The sequence below is a fragment of the Pelodiscus sinensis genome, chromosome 5, assembly GCF_052426305.1.
Source record: "Pelodiscus sinensis isolate ZL-2025 chromosome 5, ASM5242630v1, whole genome shotgun sequence".
Taxonomy (NCBI): Eukaryota; Metazoa; Chordata; order Testudines; family Trionychidae; genus Pelodiscus; species Pelodiscus sinensis.
The window spans coordinates 21,388,008-21,406,907 of NC_143056.1; the positions used below are offsets into that span (position 1 = coordinate 21,388,008).

Genomic DNA, 18,900 nt, shown 5'->3' on the forward strand with positions numbered 1-18,900 from the left:
TCAACATATCTGAAAATACAGAAAAACATCCAACAATTTTTAATATATTTCAACTGATATTCTATTGTTTAACAGTGTAATTAAAATGGCAATTAATCAAGCTTAATTTTTTGAGTTAATCACATGCATTAAATGTGATTAGTCGACAACCCTAGTTTTGCTGTATTCATCTTTCCGAATGAGCTGCAGCAAGCAATGTCAGTCCTGTATGCAGATGAGGGACTGCAAAATGACAGGAGCAACAGGGAGTTTCCATGAAGCCACAAAATTAAAATCACACTGAACCCAAACTGGAGAACAGCACAGCAGCTGAGGGCTTGTGAGCTGCATCTGGAGGAAGCACTAACATGCCTATAAAGCCACCAAAGACCTTCCTTGACTTTGGGGCCACTGTGCACCTACCAGTCCCTGGTGCAAGTTAGAGCAAACCTCAAGCTGCCTTCATTTACTCTAGCATCCAATAACACACACAGCCATGGATTGGTGAAATGCCAGGATGCCTAGCCATGACCTATCCCTGGCTGCAGCGATGGGGCATGGCATACAAGCTGCTCTGGCAGTTCTTTGTCACCTGAGGACCTCCCCATGCTGTGATGATATTTGGGGGGGGGGGTGGCTCTGCCAGTGTTAGTGCAGCTTAGCAATGATGGAGCAGCATGAAATTGCTTTAATGGTGGGTCAGGCCTGGGCCAATCCCTAGATTCTTTATTTCATGCATCTGTGAATGACAGAAGACCTAAGAGTTCATTTTTTCGGTCCCAGCTGTCAAATGGGACACTTCAATGGTTATCAATATAATGGATGTGAACACCCCTGTTCCTACCTTAACATTCCCTTCCTATAGAGAAACAGCATTATGCCAAGCAGCAGCAGACCGAGAAGTAGACCAATAAGCCCAGCAATGGTGCCGCCAGCAGCAGTGCCTCTTTGTCCACTAGAATTACTGCCAGTGGCGACTTGCATCGTGCCTGTCACAATGCCAAAGGTGTCACCTGCAAAGTAAGTAAGAAGGTTTTTTCAGGACAGGGTCAGATACAATATAAACCTACCCACCTGCAATCCTTGTACCGAACTGGAATGAACATAGAAAGTAGGGTGTCTAGTCAAACAGACTCTGCAGCTTGCCATGGTATTAACTTTTCCCCAAACACAGGTTGGGCTAGCTAGCAGGGGTGGAGCAGTGTGCAGTCAGTGGTTTCAGTGACCAGGGGTTTGTGAGAAGCAGCTCTTGCGATCTGGCGAGCACAGTTCTTGTGCGCACAAGATTCACTCGGCAATTCAGTTTAAAAAAAATAAATCCAAATGAAACTTGGTCAGCACCTCCACCTTTCACAGAGGCCAAGACCCTCCAAGGTGCTGCTGGGCCCTTTTGCAGATCAGGTCATTTATTTATGTGCTAGAGCAGGGGTGGCAAGAGGTGCTGATCTTGAGGGAACAGGAGCCCACCTATAGAAAATGCATTTTGCAAGAGGGAAATACTTCATATGAAAACTTGCACCAAGCTCCACGTGGGCAGGCGCAGAGGGGAAGCCGCCCGATCAGCTGGAGCGCGGTTCAGCCTCCTCCGGGCTGAAGGCCACAGACAGCAGTCCAGGCAGCTTCTTCACTGCACCAGCCCACGTGGAGCGTGGTGCACCCTAGCTGAGCACCACTTCCAAATGTGGAAAAACCTTTTAAAAAAGCAGCAGTATAAGGATTGGGGATAGCAAGTGATGGAGAATAGAGAGGGCGGGGCTTCAAGGGAGGGGCAGGGCTTCAAGGAAGGGGCGGAGCTTCAAGGGAGGGGCGGGGCAGTAGATCTTGGCTTGGTCTGTCATTTAAAAAGTGATCTTGGGTATAAAAAGGTTGGAGACCACTGCCCTAGGATGAAACAGAGTTATACTGGTGTAAAGCTGCCATGTACCAACATAGTCCTCTTTCTATATGGGAATAAGCTGCTCAAGTATAAGCACCAATATAATTGCATCCACACTAGGGGTAGTATCACTGGGCCATATACTGGCACAACTTTTGTGTGTAGACAAGATGAAAAACTAAAGGTGCGATTTTAAAAGTCAGTTGGTTAAACTGGTACCACGCTGTAGCTGGATACTGATGTAAATTCACGAACACAAAGTAAATGGATATAACCAGCTTTAAATGTCCACGTACAAAGTTGCACCAGTGAATATTGAACCTGTATGCGGAAAAGCTCTTAGGGATTGGCAAGAGTTGTGCTGACCTAGCATTGATTCATTCAGGGAGGCTGTGAAACACTTAGGCTATGTCTACACTGCTGGATTTTTTTGGAAAAAGATACGTAAATTGCGTCTACACATGGTCAAATGTTGGAAAAACCTGCTCTTTCGGAACATACCTTATTCCTCATAAAATGAGGAATACAGGGATGCCGAAAGAACACGCCCACTTTTTCAGAAACTGTTCCGAAAAAGCGGACAAGTTCCCTGGATGCAGCAGAGTTTTTCCCGGGATACCTAAAACTCTGCAGTCTAAACATATCCTTAGAGGCTGAAGTGTGCTAATCTACATTTAACATGTGCATGGGCATAGCTACGGTGCTCTGGAGTGCGAAAAATCCAGCTCCCAGAGCATGATAGCTATTCAGACCAGCTAGGCTGACAGAAGAGTGAACAGGCTGCATGGAGAATGGCCCAGTCCCTAAGTTCAGGCACCTAATTCCCTTCCTTGTAGGTACTATTGGTTGGGGCGGTGAAATTTCTACAATGACAGAAACCCCCTTCCTTTGCTCTAGGCTGCGTCTACCCTACAAGGTTGTGCCGGCATAGCTACACCACCAAAGATATGCTGCTGTGTGGTCCTTGTGGGGAGGACATGGCCAAAGTGCCATGTTCAAGCAAACAAGAGTTTTCAGTAAATTGTTTATCAAATAAACTGGCACTTGATTTTCTGTGATTCCTATTAACCTCCTGGTGAATGAGAAAGAAGCGTTGATAGGGGAATGGGAACAGTTACCATGCTCTGCTATGTCATGCATGATGTCCTCAGCCAACTGTTCTGCATGAGTCCCTGTCTGTGACCCAGTCTTATCATCAAGTAGCACGATCTGGACGACAGGAACTGAGGCCCGCGGTACAATTCCCAGGAAAGTCTGAGGTTTACGCACCTTGGATATAGCCATCTGAACCCCTGCATATTTTGGCTTTTCAAAGAAAGCAAGACACACAAAACACACTAGGTCAGCAGGCAGAGAATATAGGGCATGTCTTTATCTGGAGCTGTGATGCACAGCAACATAAAAGTGTGCTGGCTATAACTCGCCATGTAGAAACCACCAGAGAGCTAGGGTTGCTGTGAATCCCCTCACCCCGATGTTTTCACAATGACACATTTATGTCTTCTTTCCATGAAGGGCTCTAAACAACAGGCACTGGTGCCCAGTGTTACTTGAAAATACTCAGCGCAGGTTTGGCCTGTAGGAATCCTGCTCCCTTTGGGGCTGGATCCGAACTTCAATGCTTTCTGACAGTGTCAGTCAGTGTTCTCCATGTGACCCCCCTTATAAAGAGGCAGTGAATGTAACACACCCATAAAATAGGTTTGTAAGGAGGGAAAAATCAGATTCACCTCTCTTGCTATATGGGGCTATATTCTGATCTTGACTATAGCAGAGCAGATCCAGAATAACTCCTGAGAAGTTTCTCTGGAAGCACTACCTGCCCCAGAGCAGAATTTGGCCCAAGAGATCGGTTGTGGGGAATCTTTGAAACCACCTCCCTCAGGGGGCAGCACAGGGCACTGAGCTCTCGAGCACCAGGCCGAGATGCTGCTGTGACCCTGGCATCCTTGACTGGCCAGTTGGGTGAGAGAACGCAGCACGGAGGAGTAGAGCCAGGCGTTTGGCATGGCAACTGTGAAGAGTGCCGTGACACCAGAGACAGTCTGCCTGTCATGCAGGGAGGGACCCCAAGCTCTGCCTTCTCCTGCAGCATTGCTAAGGAAAACTTTGAGTCGGGTTCTCTGGTCCAGCCACCTTTGTGCCCCTAGATCCTAAAGCTCAAGGACCAAGGTTTCAGCTGGCTCCTGGGGGGTTCAGGAAGGGGTCAGTATCGTTAGCCCCCTTTGTAAAATAGGGAAACTGAAGCACTGGTCAGGAAAGAGACTTACTTAAGGTCACCATGAAGCAGAAATAGAACCCAGGTCTCCTGGGTCCCATTCCAGTGTACTATTCACTAGGTCATGCTGCCTTAGGAATGATTGTGCACTGCCTGGATACTGGTGTGAGAAGGGCCACGGGCAGTGAATGAATACACCTTAGAAGCTCTGGCTGTTTGTAATGATTTAGTTCATAGCCTTCCCTGAGAGGGGGAGGTCAGATGTGGGTGGAAACAAGGGAAACCCTCCTGGGTGATGGGTCCAATGTTAAATGGAGACTTCCTACTAGCTGAACTTTGAAAACATGTGTCTGTGCACTCCAGCAGCCGAGTTCCTGTTTGAGGTCATTTGCCAGGGCTGCAAACAGCTGTTCCCCACCCTGACTTCCAAGTTACAAGAGTATCAGATAGAGCTCTGCAAACAGCCATCACCCAGCATGACATCACTGGGAAAAAGTACATATCAGTCTATTATAAAATATTTATATTATATAATAATGCTGAGTGTCTTATTGGTGGGGTTTCCTGGCTTCTATCTGAGTGATGTCTTAAATAAGTCTTTCCAAACAGACTAGCATACCAGGCTCAGGAAAGTGTGCTGAAGTCTGTTCTGATACTGTCTAATGTCGAAACCAGAAGTGTATTCCAGTGAAATCGTAGCTCCTGTAGTGCAGAAAGACATGAAAGAACACAAACAGCTTCATTGATTTTGCATTTGCAAGCACACCTCTCATTGCAAGTGGGCTATTGTGGGGCTGGCAATGTGGATCAATTTCGTTTTCAGAGTCTATCAAGATCTGAATCAGTACATGATTCACAAACAATTCTCCAGTCCCACTGTGTAATCGGGTCTCATTCTAGAGCTCACAAAGGAGAATAATTCTATCGGCTAGTGCTTTCTGAACAAAGCTTTTGGAAGGAAACACCTCCTCTATTGCTGGTCTTTTTACAGGTTTAAAACCCAGGGAAGCTTTTTTCAGAACACTCCTGGGAAAGCCACATCCACTACTGACACTTACCTAGTTTTTAAAGAGGAAATGATGAGCATTCATCAATGCCCATAAAACATAGTGAGCTCATTTGATAGAAAGCACCAGAAAAAGGCACAATTACATTCACTGAAGCAATTGGCTCCACATTAGCTGAGCTAAATATTTTTCTTGAAAAGCAGGAGTCAACGTTTCTGGAAATATGAAGTTCCATTAATTGTTTTGCTGGTATGAACAGGTTTGAAAACCATATGCTACAGCCCCAATGAGTTTGGCAGAGTAGTAATTATGTCTGTGTATGGAAAATTCCTGTTCACCTTCCATGTAGATAAGCAGACAAGCACCCATATGTACAGGGAATTCCGCCAATCTGTTGGGTATATTTCATTTTAACTGAAATTTACCGTAGCTGATAAAGACATTTATTGGAAGAAGAAAGCTCTTTTCCTTGGATATTTTTCATTAGTGGCATTTCTGATGCCAGCACTGAATGCATCCTAGTGGCCTGTGCTAACAGTAATGGACTGAACTAGCTGGATGACACCCTGAGAGGCTAACCCAGGGGTAGGGTTCGTAAAAATCAGGGACAAAGGGCTGCAATCCAAGAATAACCCCAGAAAGCAATAACAACAATGCAGAAAGGAATTAATATAACTCAGTGCTCTGAATAACTCAGGCTCTGGAGACAGGCATTGGAGGAATAATACGGGGGTAGGAAGAGGCAGTGAGATTGATTCGAACCAGTTGATAGAGGTTCGTAACACTGACTTACTTGAACAAATCCCTAATACAAATGTTTAAGCATCTAAGCAAAAGCAGCCTAATTTTCAGAGGCGCTGACCCCCCTCCCTGAAGCTCCCTCTGAAGTCAGCCCCCGAATCTCAGTTTTCCCATCTGTAAAATGGGGGTAATAGCTGCCAACTGCAGAGGAGATGTTTGACAAATTGTTAATATTGGTGTCATGCATTTAAGATCTGATGGCACTAAAGGAAGCATAGAGCACCGTTTCCTATAATCATTCTGTGAGCTTGGGTCCCCATCCTGCAAGGTGAACCCCATATGAAGCTCCACCGAGGAGCTCAGTCTGGATGGGGTCAGAACTTTAACGCTAAAATCTTTTCCCTGTGTCTTTTAATCTCATTTCATAAGGACGTAGGGGCGTCCCCTAGAGCAGGAAAAAGTTGCAGAACCAGGGACAATTCAGGGTTTGTTCAATCAATGAATCCTTTGTATTTGTTCATCATACATCACCACTTGAGCCCACCCAGAGCTGGTGAAACTAGAACCATGCAAAAAACATACATGGCTTAAATTCTGGCAGGAATTTGGACTGTCTAAGCCTCACAGGAACCAAATTCTACCCCAACCTATGTGCTATTGGAAGCTGTCATGTTTGAAGAGTATCACTATAAAACACTTTTAGTACTGGGGGAGGAGCAGGGCAGAAGTACAGACTAGCGTGTAGATGCCCTTTCCCTAGATGCCATCATGTTGATATGGTGATTATTAAGTCCATGGCTTAATTCTTGCAGTTACCAGCATTTATACAAACTCAAGCCTCCAATGTTGCATCCAAAAGCTCTGACTTTGCCATCACCCCGTAAAACAGCAGCCAGCCAGTTCTTGGCATTCCTGAAGTATAGATGGCAGCCGCAAGATTCAGCTCCAGAAGTGCATTCAAGGCCCCGTGCCAAGGAAATAGATACAATGCCAGAAGGCCAGGCATGCTGTCCATGCCTGCTTACCGGAATTAATCCCCATTCTGCACTCACCACATATTTCACAGCAGTGTCCGATTGGCTGGAAGGGGTCCTTGCACACAAGTGCTGGGCACTGAGTCCCAGGATCCCCAAACAAGGCAGCGCAGATCTGTCCATGTTCCTTAAATGAAAACACAGGGTAAAGTCCCCTGACCCTCGGCTGGCTACAGAGCTGCTCCTGCTCTGCTTTTCTGTTCTGTTTCGCAAACACCCCTGAGATTGCGCTGTTCTGTCGGAGCACAATGCTGGGATGTTCCCTGACTTCCTATCCACACCCTGAGGCCCTAGATAGCCCAGCCAAGAGTTGTGATATATCGGCACTAAAACATCCCGGAGAACGGTTTGTTAAATTTCAATGGAAGGACTCACCCCAGCATTTCCACACTCGCAGCCTGATTTGTCCGGACACCTGGCATTTGTCACCTGGAAGGTGCTGTTGCCGTGGAACTGCCGCTGGGCTGAGCTGCTCCGCATGTAATCAGCTAAGGCCATGTCACTGGTGAACTTCTAGTTCCCAACCCAGAAAGAGTAAAAAATGGATCAACATTTCTTGGCAGCGTAAGATGGAGTGTAAGATCTGTCAGCTCAGCAGGCAAGCAGCAAACGTGGACAGAGTGGTCATTTCGCCTACCTGCTCTCAAAGGTGGAAGCACTAGGACTTGGGACCCCTTCCCCCCGTGATGGGAGCTGGCAAGGAGAAATAATGGGGTCATGCCTATCTTCCCTTTTCTCTGGAGCCTACAGAAGGCCTGAAAGACTTTTCCAAATTTAAAACAAACAAAAAAAAAAAAAAACCCGCACAACCCCAACTTATATGGGCTGTAGGTTTTATTTGTTGCTTTCTTTTTAGACTTAAGCTTAGAATTTCTTTAAGTTTAGAATTACCAGGGTTCTGGGCTTCTCTTCCGTCTTGCTGCTTTGAGGCACAGAAAACCAGACTGAAGCTCTGTCAGTCTGCAACAGCAGGGCTAAGGAGGTGGAATCTTCAACCAAAACTTGTCGGCCAGGCCTTTCAGTTCACTCATAGTCAGCAGTGAACAAGTGTGTAAACAGCCTGACTGACAAAAATCCGTGCCCCACGGTGCTCCTCTGCTTTTACTCCTGTTAGTTTCCCATGCCTCCACTCAGGCCTCCAAAGAAAGATTTATGACGCCCTGACACTCCCTGGAAAAACAGGGCAGACAAACCCTAAGGTAAAAGCAAGAGGGAAATAATCAGGCCTTCTTAAGACACCATACCTAAATGGGGTTTGGAAGTGGGTGCACAGAGTAGCCTTTGCATGCCACCTTTCAAAAGCAGAGCCCACTGCTCCAGAGACCGCCGTTAACTCCTCCGACCCTTCGGGCTAGGAGCAGGGGTGGCGAGTTCTATGGGCCCGTGATGTCCAGACTCCAGGATTATTCCTGGCCCAGAGGTCCAGCTTCACCAATATTTGGGGCCAGGTCTCTCCCCCGGCCCCACCTACTGCCCCGCGCCTCCTCCAACTCATCCCTGCCTGCCTGAGCAGCAGGCAGCTGCCGTCTAGGAGTGCTGCCTGGAGCAGCCATATGATTAGTTCCTGGGCAGAGGCACAGGACAGGTTGTGAGTGTCTCAGCAATTCCCCTCAACTGACACAAGAGGGGCACTGAGCCAGTGCCCCTAGGTGACAGCCATGACACAGGATATCCAGCTCAGGGCTGAGGAGGGTTCTCAAGAGGAAAAAGGAACTTCATGGCTGTTTCTTTACTGCATGGAGCCTCCGTAGGGTCCCTCTGGCAGCACCATTATCCTCTGAGGGTCTTATTAAAATCCTCATTTCCAGCCAAGCTAGAGGTCCTGCCTGCCTGAGCCACAATACACAGCACAGCCACAGAGCCCAGCAAGGACAGGACGTGAGGCTCGGAATGGAGCAGCCACGTACGTAGGGCCGGGCACTATTTATTCATGGCTTTCCCTGGGCTCCTACAAATCACAAGAAGGGGCCTCCTGAGCTCCACAGCCCCGAGGAGCTAGCTGAAAATGACCCAATAGAGAAAGAGCAGCAAGAACACAATAGGCAGCAGCAGCCAAGAGGAAATGAGTATGAATGCCCCTCTAGCTACATCTTTCCCTACCCCCAATAGCCTGGCCCTCATAGTCACATTAGTCAGGCTACTGCAAGCCACGGCAACACAGATCATATTTCCCAGGCCAGTTCATCCATTTGCAATGCAAATTCCATCCATTTAACTCATACACAGAGGAAGGATGGGCAGTGATTAAGGCACAAATCTGGAGACCCAGGTTCAATTCTCTGCTCTGCCACAGGCTTCCTGGACATGTCATTTGAGGACCTGAGGCACAGGAGGCTGTCTGCTAAGACACATTCCCAGGGTGTTGTGACACACTTGCTTACTGTGGAGCCAGACATGTAGATTAGCTGCAGTAGAGTGGGCCAAGAGGTACAAACTCTGGCTCCCAATATAAGCATTCCCAATTATCAGAATCACCTGGATTTCAGTTTACCCCACTGTCAAGTTGGAAGCCAGGTGCAAATTTCAGGCCCCTGGCCCAAAAAAGATTCCCCATGCCTGATTTAGACACTCAGGTGCTACGTTACCAAAGCGGCCTCAAAATTGGACGTGAAGTTTTACATGCCTACATTTGAATCACATAAGAGCTCTGACATAAGCAGGAGATGGTAGGGGGTGATAGCAATTTGTCACAAGACAAATGGACAGAGGTGATCAAACCCCCTAAATAGTCTGAAGCCCCCCCCTTCCCTTTCCTTCCCTTCCCTTCCCTTCCCTGGATGACCATTTACTTTCTTTTGAGAGATTCCTGAGAGGGTTTGTCTCTTATTTACACCTCAACCATGCTTGAATGGCTTGTCAAGTCAAGAAAGTCTCTCTGAATTCAGTAGGCTCAGAGAGGTTGCCGTGTTTCTCTGTAACTTTAAAAACAACAAGTAGTCCTGCGGCACTTTAGAGACAAACTATATATATATTCATTCTTGAGTGGAGAAAAAAGGAGGACCCTCAGAATAAGAAGGAAGAGGGAGAAAAACATTACCTGTCAATTGTAGTCCTGGTGTTAATGAGGCTAACTGAGGCTATGTCTACACTATGGAGCTATTTTGGGATTCCATTGGTATCCCAAAATAGCTATTGTATGTCTTAAGAGCAAGTCTGTTATATTGAAATATAACAGGCTCGCTATTCCAACATCCTTGTAAACCTCATTGCTCATGGGTTAAGGGACATTTCGGAATAACGCTTTATTTCAAAATAAGCTATTTTGAAATTACCTTGAAACAAGTTACGCAATTTGCGTAGTGCAAATTGCATAACTTATTTTGAGGTAAGGGTGCTGTGTAGACACATCCTGAGTGGGTTGGACATGTTCTATACTTAGCTTTTGATGTCAATAATCACATTCAGCATGGTATCAACATCAAAAGCTAAGTATGGGACACTTCCAGCCTACTCAATTAGCCTCATTAGCACCCGGACTACAATTGACAAGTAATGTTTTTTTCTCCCCTTCTCCCTTCTTATTGTTAGGGTCCCCCTTTTTTTTTCCACTCAAGATCATCTCATCTGAAGAAGTAGGTTGTGCCCACAAAAGCTCATGATAATATATCTATATCTATATCTGTTAGGACTACTAGTTGTCATTAAACTCACTATGGTTGAAAATGGATTTTGCATGCCTCAGATGGGGGCAGTCGGTGCTGGGCTCCCTTGGCTCTGGGTCCTATGCAGTTTGCATGTGCAATTCAGATTGTTTGCACATGCACAAGCCTCTTATGACTGAGGTACCCACGGTTGAAGGCCTTCTGGAAATCTGGCCCCATGGTGCAAACTACAGTCAAGCTCATGCCTAGTGTTGAGCAAACGGCTGTAACTGAACTGAACTAACACACACAGCCAATGTCGCTTCACTTTCTGTTCTCATGACCTATTTTGTGGGCACTGTGAGGGGTGGAGAGAAGTGTGATAGCATTCTGAATTGTTTCTCAGATGTTCCACTTTACCTGTCCCATGATCGAGATGCTTCGGAGATGAATCATTCGCTCAGATGAATCAACGTTTACTCGGAAGGAGGTTTCAGGCTGAAAGATGACATCGTCGTACTGGCATGGCACACGTTCTTCATCCACTGCAAAGATGTAGTTGCCCTGTTCTAGGTCCTCCAAGGAAGTTGCAGCATGCCATACTGAGGGGTCATACCACCTATACCTCTCAGCATCAGTGAAGGAGACAGCTGAACCTGGGAAGAAAGACAAAGGGTAAGGAAGGGTAAGGTGAGAGCCAGACTTGGAGCCAGTCTCCCTGCCCTGAGACATTTCTTTCAGTTCTCTCATAGATCTAAAAAGTGTGAATGTCCAGAGTGAAAGCATTAACAGCATGTAGGAGGAACTAAGAGCTACTCTCTGTTCACCCCCACCAGGATAACAGCAGCAGTCACTACCTGAACACTGGCCAATGCTTTGCAGAGCCAGACAGGTGGCTTCTATAGTCAGGATGCCTGTGTGCCAGTATGCTAAGGAAGCATGGAATCCCCCTCTGGCATCAGACAGATGCTTCTGAATCTCACCTTTCTTTTTAAGTTGTGTTTCCAGCTTTCGTGGTTATGACAAAAACCTTGACAAGATTAATTGATTGCAACGAGTGCAATAATGTCTGTCTGAGTCTGCAGGCAGCTGGAAACAAGAGCTCTGAGAGATGCGCCCTGCTCCATTAAGTTCAGTGTGTTATTTCTGAAACCTAAAGATGGTAATAGAAATTAAATGAAATTTTGCATGGTGGATCATTTTAGTGGGACCATCAGGCAAGTGTGTTTAATCACACAATCCCAAACTTCCTCACACATTTCCCTAGCTGAATTTAATAGCCAAGCAAATTACACGGGAGTTACTACTGTCTTGTTTTGATATTTGTATTTATTTTTTATTAAAATCAAATTTTATTTTAAGTGAAGCTGCCACAGAATTGCCAGATGGATTCAATGGTATGCCACAGCCTCCAAAGACCATGCTGCAAATTTTAGGGTGAGCTCAAAATGGAAATGGTCTTGGATATAATCCATAATACCTGTTAGGCAGCAAGAAGCTGAAAAACTGCAGCTGCACTTGCCCTGTTAAGATTGCCCTTGATACCACTGGTATTGAATCTGTATGGGCCAGAAGCTGAAATCCCTCCTTCATTTTTCCATAGAAAAAAATCTCAATGAAGTTAATGAGCATAATCTGTTTGCCTTTGTTCTCTGTGCACTGCACCTGTAAGTCATTAGAAACTTTCCCAGTGTGCAGAGGCTCTGTCTATTTTGGTCTCAGGGCAGCTACAGCCAATCACAGTGGAGACACACACTGCGCTGTATCATGATGGCCCACTGGTTCTTTTCTTGTTTTCCTGATTCTAAATTAAAAGTCACTTTATTCTGAAAGTGGTTTTTTGGCTGTTAAGTATGAAAAAAACTCACATGGGACTTGGCTTCAGTGCAAACTGAAAGACTCTTAGGATCCTGTCACATATTAATAGCCACTCCTAAAACAAAACCTGCTCAAAAGCCTACAGACACTTGAAATGTAAATTTAGATTAACAGGAGGTAGATGATACTTTATTATTGAAATGCACTTGCATAAATACTAGATGGGCCAGATAGCTATCTCCTCCCAGTGTGTGTGGTGCAGCTCAATATAACAAGGAGGATCAGGTGTAAATTCACAACCAAGCTCCCCCTTCTCCTCCAATAGTCTGAGCATGTTGAGAATGGGGACTTTGATTTGGGTCCCAGGTTTAATGAATATGAGGAAAGTACAACATCCCCTTTTCCCTTATTTAAAGCTTTTCTTTCGATGTCTTTTCTGGGCCTTTGATGGAAGGCAGGTGATCTAATGAAAAAGTTCTGATGTGGCCCTTGGCTACCCGACCACTTACTTTGGTATAACTTACGTCACACGTGGGTGTGAATAAGCTACACTACTAAGTGCCAGTGTAGACAGCAGCGCTATGTTAGCAGGACAGCTTCTCCGTCAACAAAGCTACCACTTCTCATGGCAGCGGCATTATTATGCCGACTGGAGAGTCTCCCATCCACACAGAGCGTTTGCACTAGGAGTACTACAGCGGGGCAGCTGCACCCGATAGCACTTCTAATGCAGACGACTAGCCCATGGAGAAGGGCACCAGGGGAAGGCAGATGCAACACAAGAATTCTTTATTCCATTGTATGTCCCATAATTAAAGCCCACACTGGCATCTTTGTGTTGAATTTACATGGCTAATCAACAACAGATTGGGCACATGGTACCTGTGTCACAGCCTGGATCCCAGCTGCCGTCAAAAGCTGCAAATCCTGCACCAGGTGCCATAATGAACTCTCCAGTCAATGGAAGGTACTAAACAAAGGGATTCAAAGGGTTACAGTTTGGACCTACACTCAGCCAGACATGCTTATGACCAATTCATGACACCAATCCTTCCAAGCTCTATGCCACTTGCCCTTGCCAATGTGTGATACAAACATAAAGTAGTTGCAGTCCACATCTGAGCACCCCGCTGGGAAGTCCCAGTGAGTTCAGAAGTGAAGCAAGCAAAAAAGCCCTCCTAACTGAATACATTGCCTCTACCTGGTGCCACTACCTTCCCCCCTTTGTCTCTGGGTATGGAGAATGCTGGGTTAGCTACTTCACAGGAACAGCCCTTGGCTGTATGGCCACTCCGCAGCTGAGCCCTTCATGAGGAGAGGGGCTGGCCTACCAGCATTCCTAGCCAATAACTGCCCCACCCTGGGCCTGATCTTCCAAAGGCCTAGGCAGCCTCATCTCTCACTGGACACCACGGAGTTTGAGGGGGCTTGGTTGGGCCATTGTGTGCTTATTATTCTGGCTTTGGCATTAGCCCATACAATGCCTCCCCATTTGGCACTAGGGTATATCATTCCTTCCCTTCCTCAGCTCACGCTTTGCCTATCCCCAGAAGGAGCCCTAGCACAGACCTCGCTGGCTAGTCGTTAGAATAGCAGCATTTGCACTGACTGAGCTGTGCAAGGCTTACCCCTCCTTGCACTGGTTGCAACTGGCTGCTCTTGGGAACGTGCAAACACATCAGCATCCTGATACAGCCCCACCGATGCTCTGCTCATGCCTGTGCTCCACAAAAGGTAGCCAGGATGGAAGTGGAATTAGAAGGCGGGGAGAGGAGAGGGTGCGTACAGAGGATGTGGAGACACATTTGCATCTCTGTTTGCCTCATACAGAGCAGGGATTAGACCCCATGACTCTCATGTAAGTGATCTAACACCAAGCTCTGGGACTGGGGCTCTTGCAATCACTTCTATTGAGCCTGTTCCCCTTTGTAGCAATAACGAAAAGTTCCTTAGTGCAGCAACTTGACCCCAACTCTCCCCCCATGCCAGCTGAGTGTCTTGAGCGCTGGGTGACAGAGTCAGGCTCTCACTGTGGGTGTGTTTCTCCTCACCCCCGGACTATTTTACTCTTTATGCAGCGTGAAATAGTTCCAAGAGAAGAGACCCAGAGACACCAAGCGGAGGTATGAGGCACCTTCCTCCAGCTTGTCAGTCCGATGACCAAGGTCCATATCACTGGGAGTCAGGCATTAACTCCTTTACAAATCAAAGCCCTAAGCCCCACCCCTCTCCAGGGACGTCCTTAGGCTTTATGTGCGCAGTACTATTGAACCGGTGTCCCTGTGCCTCATGGCAGCTGGGAGGGATGGTTTTTTAAAATATGTGATTGCATAACCTTCACCAACGCAGTAATGAAATATTTTAAAAGCAAATTTTATACCAAGATCCCATTGATGAACACAGAGAACTCTAACACGAACACTAAATTCAGAAAGTAACCCTACATACCTGGGGTTGGCAAATGGCTTCGTTATCACGTGAAAGGCTCTTTCACAGGCTGAGTGTTCTGCTAACAGCTCTGGCAGGCTTTTTCATTTTTAAGTTAACTGGGTCCTCTCTGCCTGGAGGCAGCAGAGCCACAGAGCAGGGATAGGAAGGGGAGGGGGTGGATAGACATTAAGACTCAGTGGTGCCCCAAATTTTCAGATGCCCTACGTTGCTGCATATTCTGCGTACAGATAAGGATGGCCCTGCCTCTTTCCTTTGCATCTCACACCTGCCTAGCTTGGGCAGCTCCCCATCCAACTTTAAGAATCCCTTTGCTAAATCCCTATCTCCCCCCCACCACCACCTAGGGAGCCTAGGCACCACTATAATCCTTCCTCAAAGGACTGGTGCAACTACTTTCACAACCAGCCCACAATGGCTGAGTCCAGGATACTCCTTAGTGCAAACAAGGTGTGAGGGATTAGTAAATAATAGCCAAGTGACTCATTCCTAACATAATTTATTCAAACAAGTCACCTCATTTTCCATTCACAAATTGCCCATGAACAGGCTGGAATTTCCCCGTGTATCTGATGTTCTAAGAAGTGGTTACTTTCCCATGCTCCTGCTCCTGAATTGGAACGTGAAGGGCCTGAATATTCTGAAATATTCACTTAGAATCCATGGTTGTACGGAACTTTCCTGCCCAAAATCTCATGCGCCACGGAACGTTCATAAGATCAGGGCAAAACTGGCATTAACACAACATTGAAATAAACACTTACTAAGGTTTGGACTTTGTAGTATTACTCCTGCTCCAGGAAACGTCACTGAAACATGTGAGCAGCTTGCACAGTTATTACCTTGAAGGGAAGGCCTACAAGAAGTGACCCCTCCATGTTGAAATCACCAGTCAGCTGCATCCATGTTGCAAACAGAGTTTGGAAAGATCAGGGTTCAGATCCCTGGCTATCATAAATAGACTGGGAAATGTATGTTGTCCATGGGGGAGGGGGAGGGGGAGTGTGTGCCAAGCTTGGCCTAGAGACCTATTGGGACCACACAACCTCTTTTTCGCATGGGGAATTCCAGATGGGGGTCTTTAGCACCTGGGCAGGAGAACCTGCTGACGTTACATATGTGGCTTGTCCCATGCTCCCTAGAGGGACTGTAGCACTTTATAGACCTCTACCAACACCCCTGCACATACAGGCTAAAAATAAAGGCTGGAATATTCAAAGCCAGGGGACGCATACTCATCCAGGGCAGTTGGGGTTGTGCAGAAACTGATAGGGAAACCAGAGAAGTATGACGCAGTGTACAATCTTTCACCACCTCCCTACGATACTCACAGTCTGGACAGGCTCAGTGCTGGCAGCTCTACAAACCCTAGACCTGACGTAACATGGAAAGGGAAGCACTGGTGTAAGGAGACATGTGCTCTGCAAAACCCAGAGGGAAACACAAAGGGAATCTTTTCTTCCTCGTATCAGCCCATTAGCATGATAGCAGCAATTTCTGATGATAGCTATTCTCGATCCTGAAAACACACACGTGTTTAACGTTAATCATAAGGTGACCCGCTGAAGTCACTAGAACCACTCACAGACTTAACAAAGCATATGCATAAGTGTTTTCAGGACTGGGGCTTAAGCAAGGTATCACTTACGTGGCCACTCAGAAGGCAGCTCAGCTACACGTCAGACACAATGTCAGAGCTTACTGCAGAGAACAGAACTGGCATTTCCATTTGGAAACTATTTTGTCTGATGGTGGCATTTGGTACAGAAATTGCATATAGACCAGGCTACTTCCAAGATTCACTTTGAACTGAGCAATGTCATGTGTGCCAAAGGACTGGCTCCAATAAATCAGTTATGTCAGCTGCCCTCTGTTCCTGCCAAAGAGTGTGTGGAGGCCAGCACTATGAAGAGAGCAGTAGTATTTATAGTATTGGCATTTTTTCTCCTCGGCTTTTGTCCAAGAACTTATTTTTTCAGTCTCTATTATGAAATGTAATGACCACTGACCTGTTTTCAGGACAACTCCATAACCCAAAGCTGTGTCTACATTGGCGCGATCTTGCACCAACACGGCCGCTTTTGCGCAAAAACATGCTGCCTGTCTACACCGATGGGGAGGTCTTGCGCAAGAACACTGACGTTCTCATGTGTGAAATCAGTGCTTCTTGCGCAAGAACTATGATGCTCCCGCTCAGGAATAAGCCCTCTTGCGCAACTGTTCTTGCGCAAGAGGCCAGTGTAGACAGGCAACATGAATTTCTAGCGCAAGAAAGCCTGATGGCTAAAATGCCAATCGGAGCTTTCTTGTGCAAGAGAGCATCTACACTGGCATGGATGCTCTTGCACAAAAGCACATCTCTTGAACAAAGGCACATGCCAGTGTAGACACTCTCTTGCGCAAATAATTTAATGCAAGAACTCTTACGTTAAAGAGTATTTGCGCAAGATCATGCCAATACACTGGCATGTGTAGTCATCACAATCTGCCTTTTGGCACTACAACACAACTTTTGTTGGGAAAAACACCCAGCTTTGGTGACAAAAAACTTCTAGCCCCGCAAGAGACTTTTATCTTTTCCCCTCCCTTTATTGTTGACAAAAAGCCAGTGTGGACTCTGCTGTTTGTTTAGTTAAGAGAACTGGCATCTGCCTGTATCCCACAATGCCTGCCCACAATGCCTGCTGTACTCAATGTTTTGTGATCTCTGCTGCCCTGCAAGCATGCACCCTTCGCCTCTCAAAGCTCCGGTAACTATCTGACATCTAAGTGAATAGCTCCATTTGGGGAACAAAGAGCAAATAAAAGGACTGCTCCTGTTCTGTCCTGTACTAGAAACACAGCATTTGGAGAACAAACAAAGAACAAATAATTGGAATGTTCCTTCCCTGTCTGCCCTGCTAGGAACACAGTGGCAGGCAGACTGCTGCTGCAGGGGAAGAGGTGGAAAGACTGCTGTGCTACTTTGACATTCCTCAGCAGGGAGAGCTCACAGAGAAGCTCTGCCTTCCTACAATACTGCACTCTGTGGGATGCTTACCTACATCGCTTTGTTCTGTCAACAGGGTGCTAGCAGTGTGTCTGTGAAATGTCGACAATGGGAGGCAGAAAAACTGGTTTGACCAATTTTCACTTTTGGCAACTTTTGCATGTTTATAGCACTTTTGTCACCAAAACTTCCCAGTGTAGACATACCCTAAGCATTGCAGCACAGTGTTAATGCCTGAGAACCAGGAAGTCAAACCACTAGAAATTGTTCATAAGCAAAAACAACACTGTTATTAGAATGGGGGTGTTTGGGGAGGGGCTGAGAAACAAGCAACTGAAATGATGAGAAGCTAATTCTACTTTTAGAATTTGCTCCATTTTAGTCATCTAAGGTTCTACTAATGGCACAGACATGGAAATGTATCTTTTAAAATGCCTGACTTTGAACCAGATGGAGTCACTTTAAAGATCCAGCTGATTAACGAGAGTTACAGCATGTTGATCAGCAACGGCAGCATGACCGATGTGTCATAATCATCAATGCAGGAAAAATGTTAAATTTCCTTTTCTCACCCAAAAGAGCAAATCTCATAATTACAGTCGTCCATTCCATTATCTTTATTTTCATTCACTGAGCCAAACTATGATCATTTTTTGCCTTGTCTCGTTTGTGCCTGATTCCCCTGTTTGTAACTCAGTGACTGCACCAGAACATTGGGCTCTGCAGTGCTACAAGCACGTGTGAGCTCTGCAAGCAGCTAGTTAGCAGTCAAGGGTATGTGCTGATTTGTGATATACTGTGCCTAGATTGCTTCGTCCCTGCATCAAGTCCTTAGTTGACATTGCTGGGGCTGCGTCTGAAAAGCAGCACTACGGTATCATTGAATGAGTGTTTAAGTTAAGCCACCACAGTAATTAAAGTTTGAAAAAAATGGATTTCACTCCCACCCGCCTCATTCCTTCACCTCTATTACAAATTCTGTCCTTGTGTGCTTGGCAGTTCCTGCCTGCAGGTGGCAGCAATGTGCCAGAGCACTAGCTTACACCAGGGCAGGCATCCCAGGGTGGCCCAGAGGCAGCTCATTCCCTCTTGCACTGGGGATGGGTGGGAAATGTAGGAGTACAAGGGAGTGTGCTAACATCCTTTTGATGCAGTGCAGGGTGTTCGGAGAACAAGCGATAATATAAAAGGAGTCATAGGGCCAGTTAG

The 18,900-nt window shown here is 46.3% G+C and overlaps 1 protein-coding gene across 3 annotated transcripts in view; it reads right to left on the reverse strand.

Annotated features, from left to right (window-relative positions):
- Positions 1–18,900, reverse strand: part of AMN (amnion associated transmembrane protein) — a 65,695-nt gene that overhangs the window by 9,657 nt on the left and 37,138 nt on the right. For 2 of the 3 annotated variants that reach the window (XM_075926518.2, XM_006119973.5), the window contains exons 4-10: positions 13,137–13,224; positions 10,857–11,092; positions 7,231–7,368; positions 6,874–6,982; positions 4,693–4,775; positions 2,974–3,160; positions 824–992 (exon numbers count right to left, since the gene is read on the reverse strand). In XM_075926518.2, coding sequence (XP_075782633.2) covers positions 824–992; positions 2,974–3,160; positions 4,693–4,775; positions 6,874–6,982; positions 7,231–7,368; positions 10,857–11,092; positions 13,137–13,224 — 1,010 coding nt within the window. The remainder of the gene's footprint in view (positions 1–823; positions 993–2,973; positions 3,161–4,692; positions 4,776–6,873; positions 6,983–7,230; positions 7,369–10,856; positions 11,093–13,136; positions 13,225–18,900) is intronic. The other variant, XM_075926519.2, reaches the window with a different exon arrangement.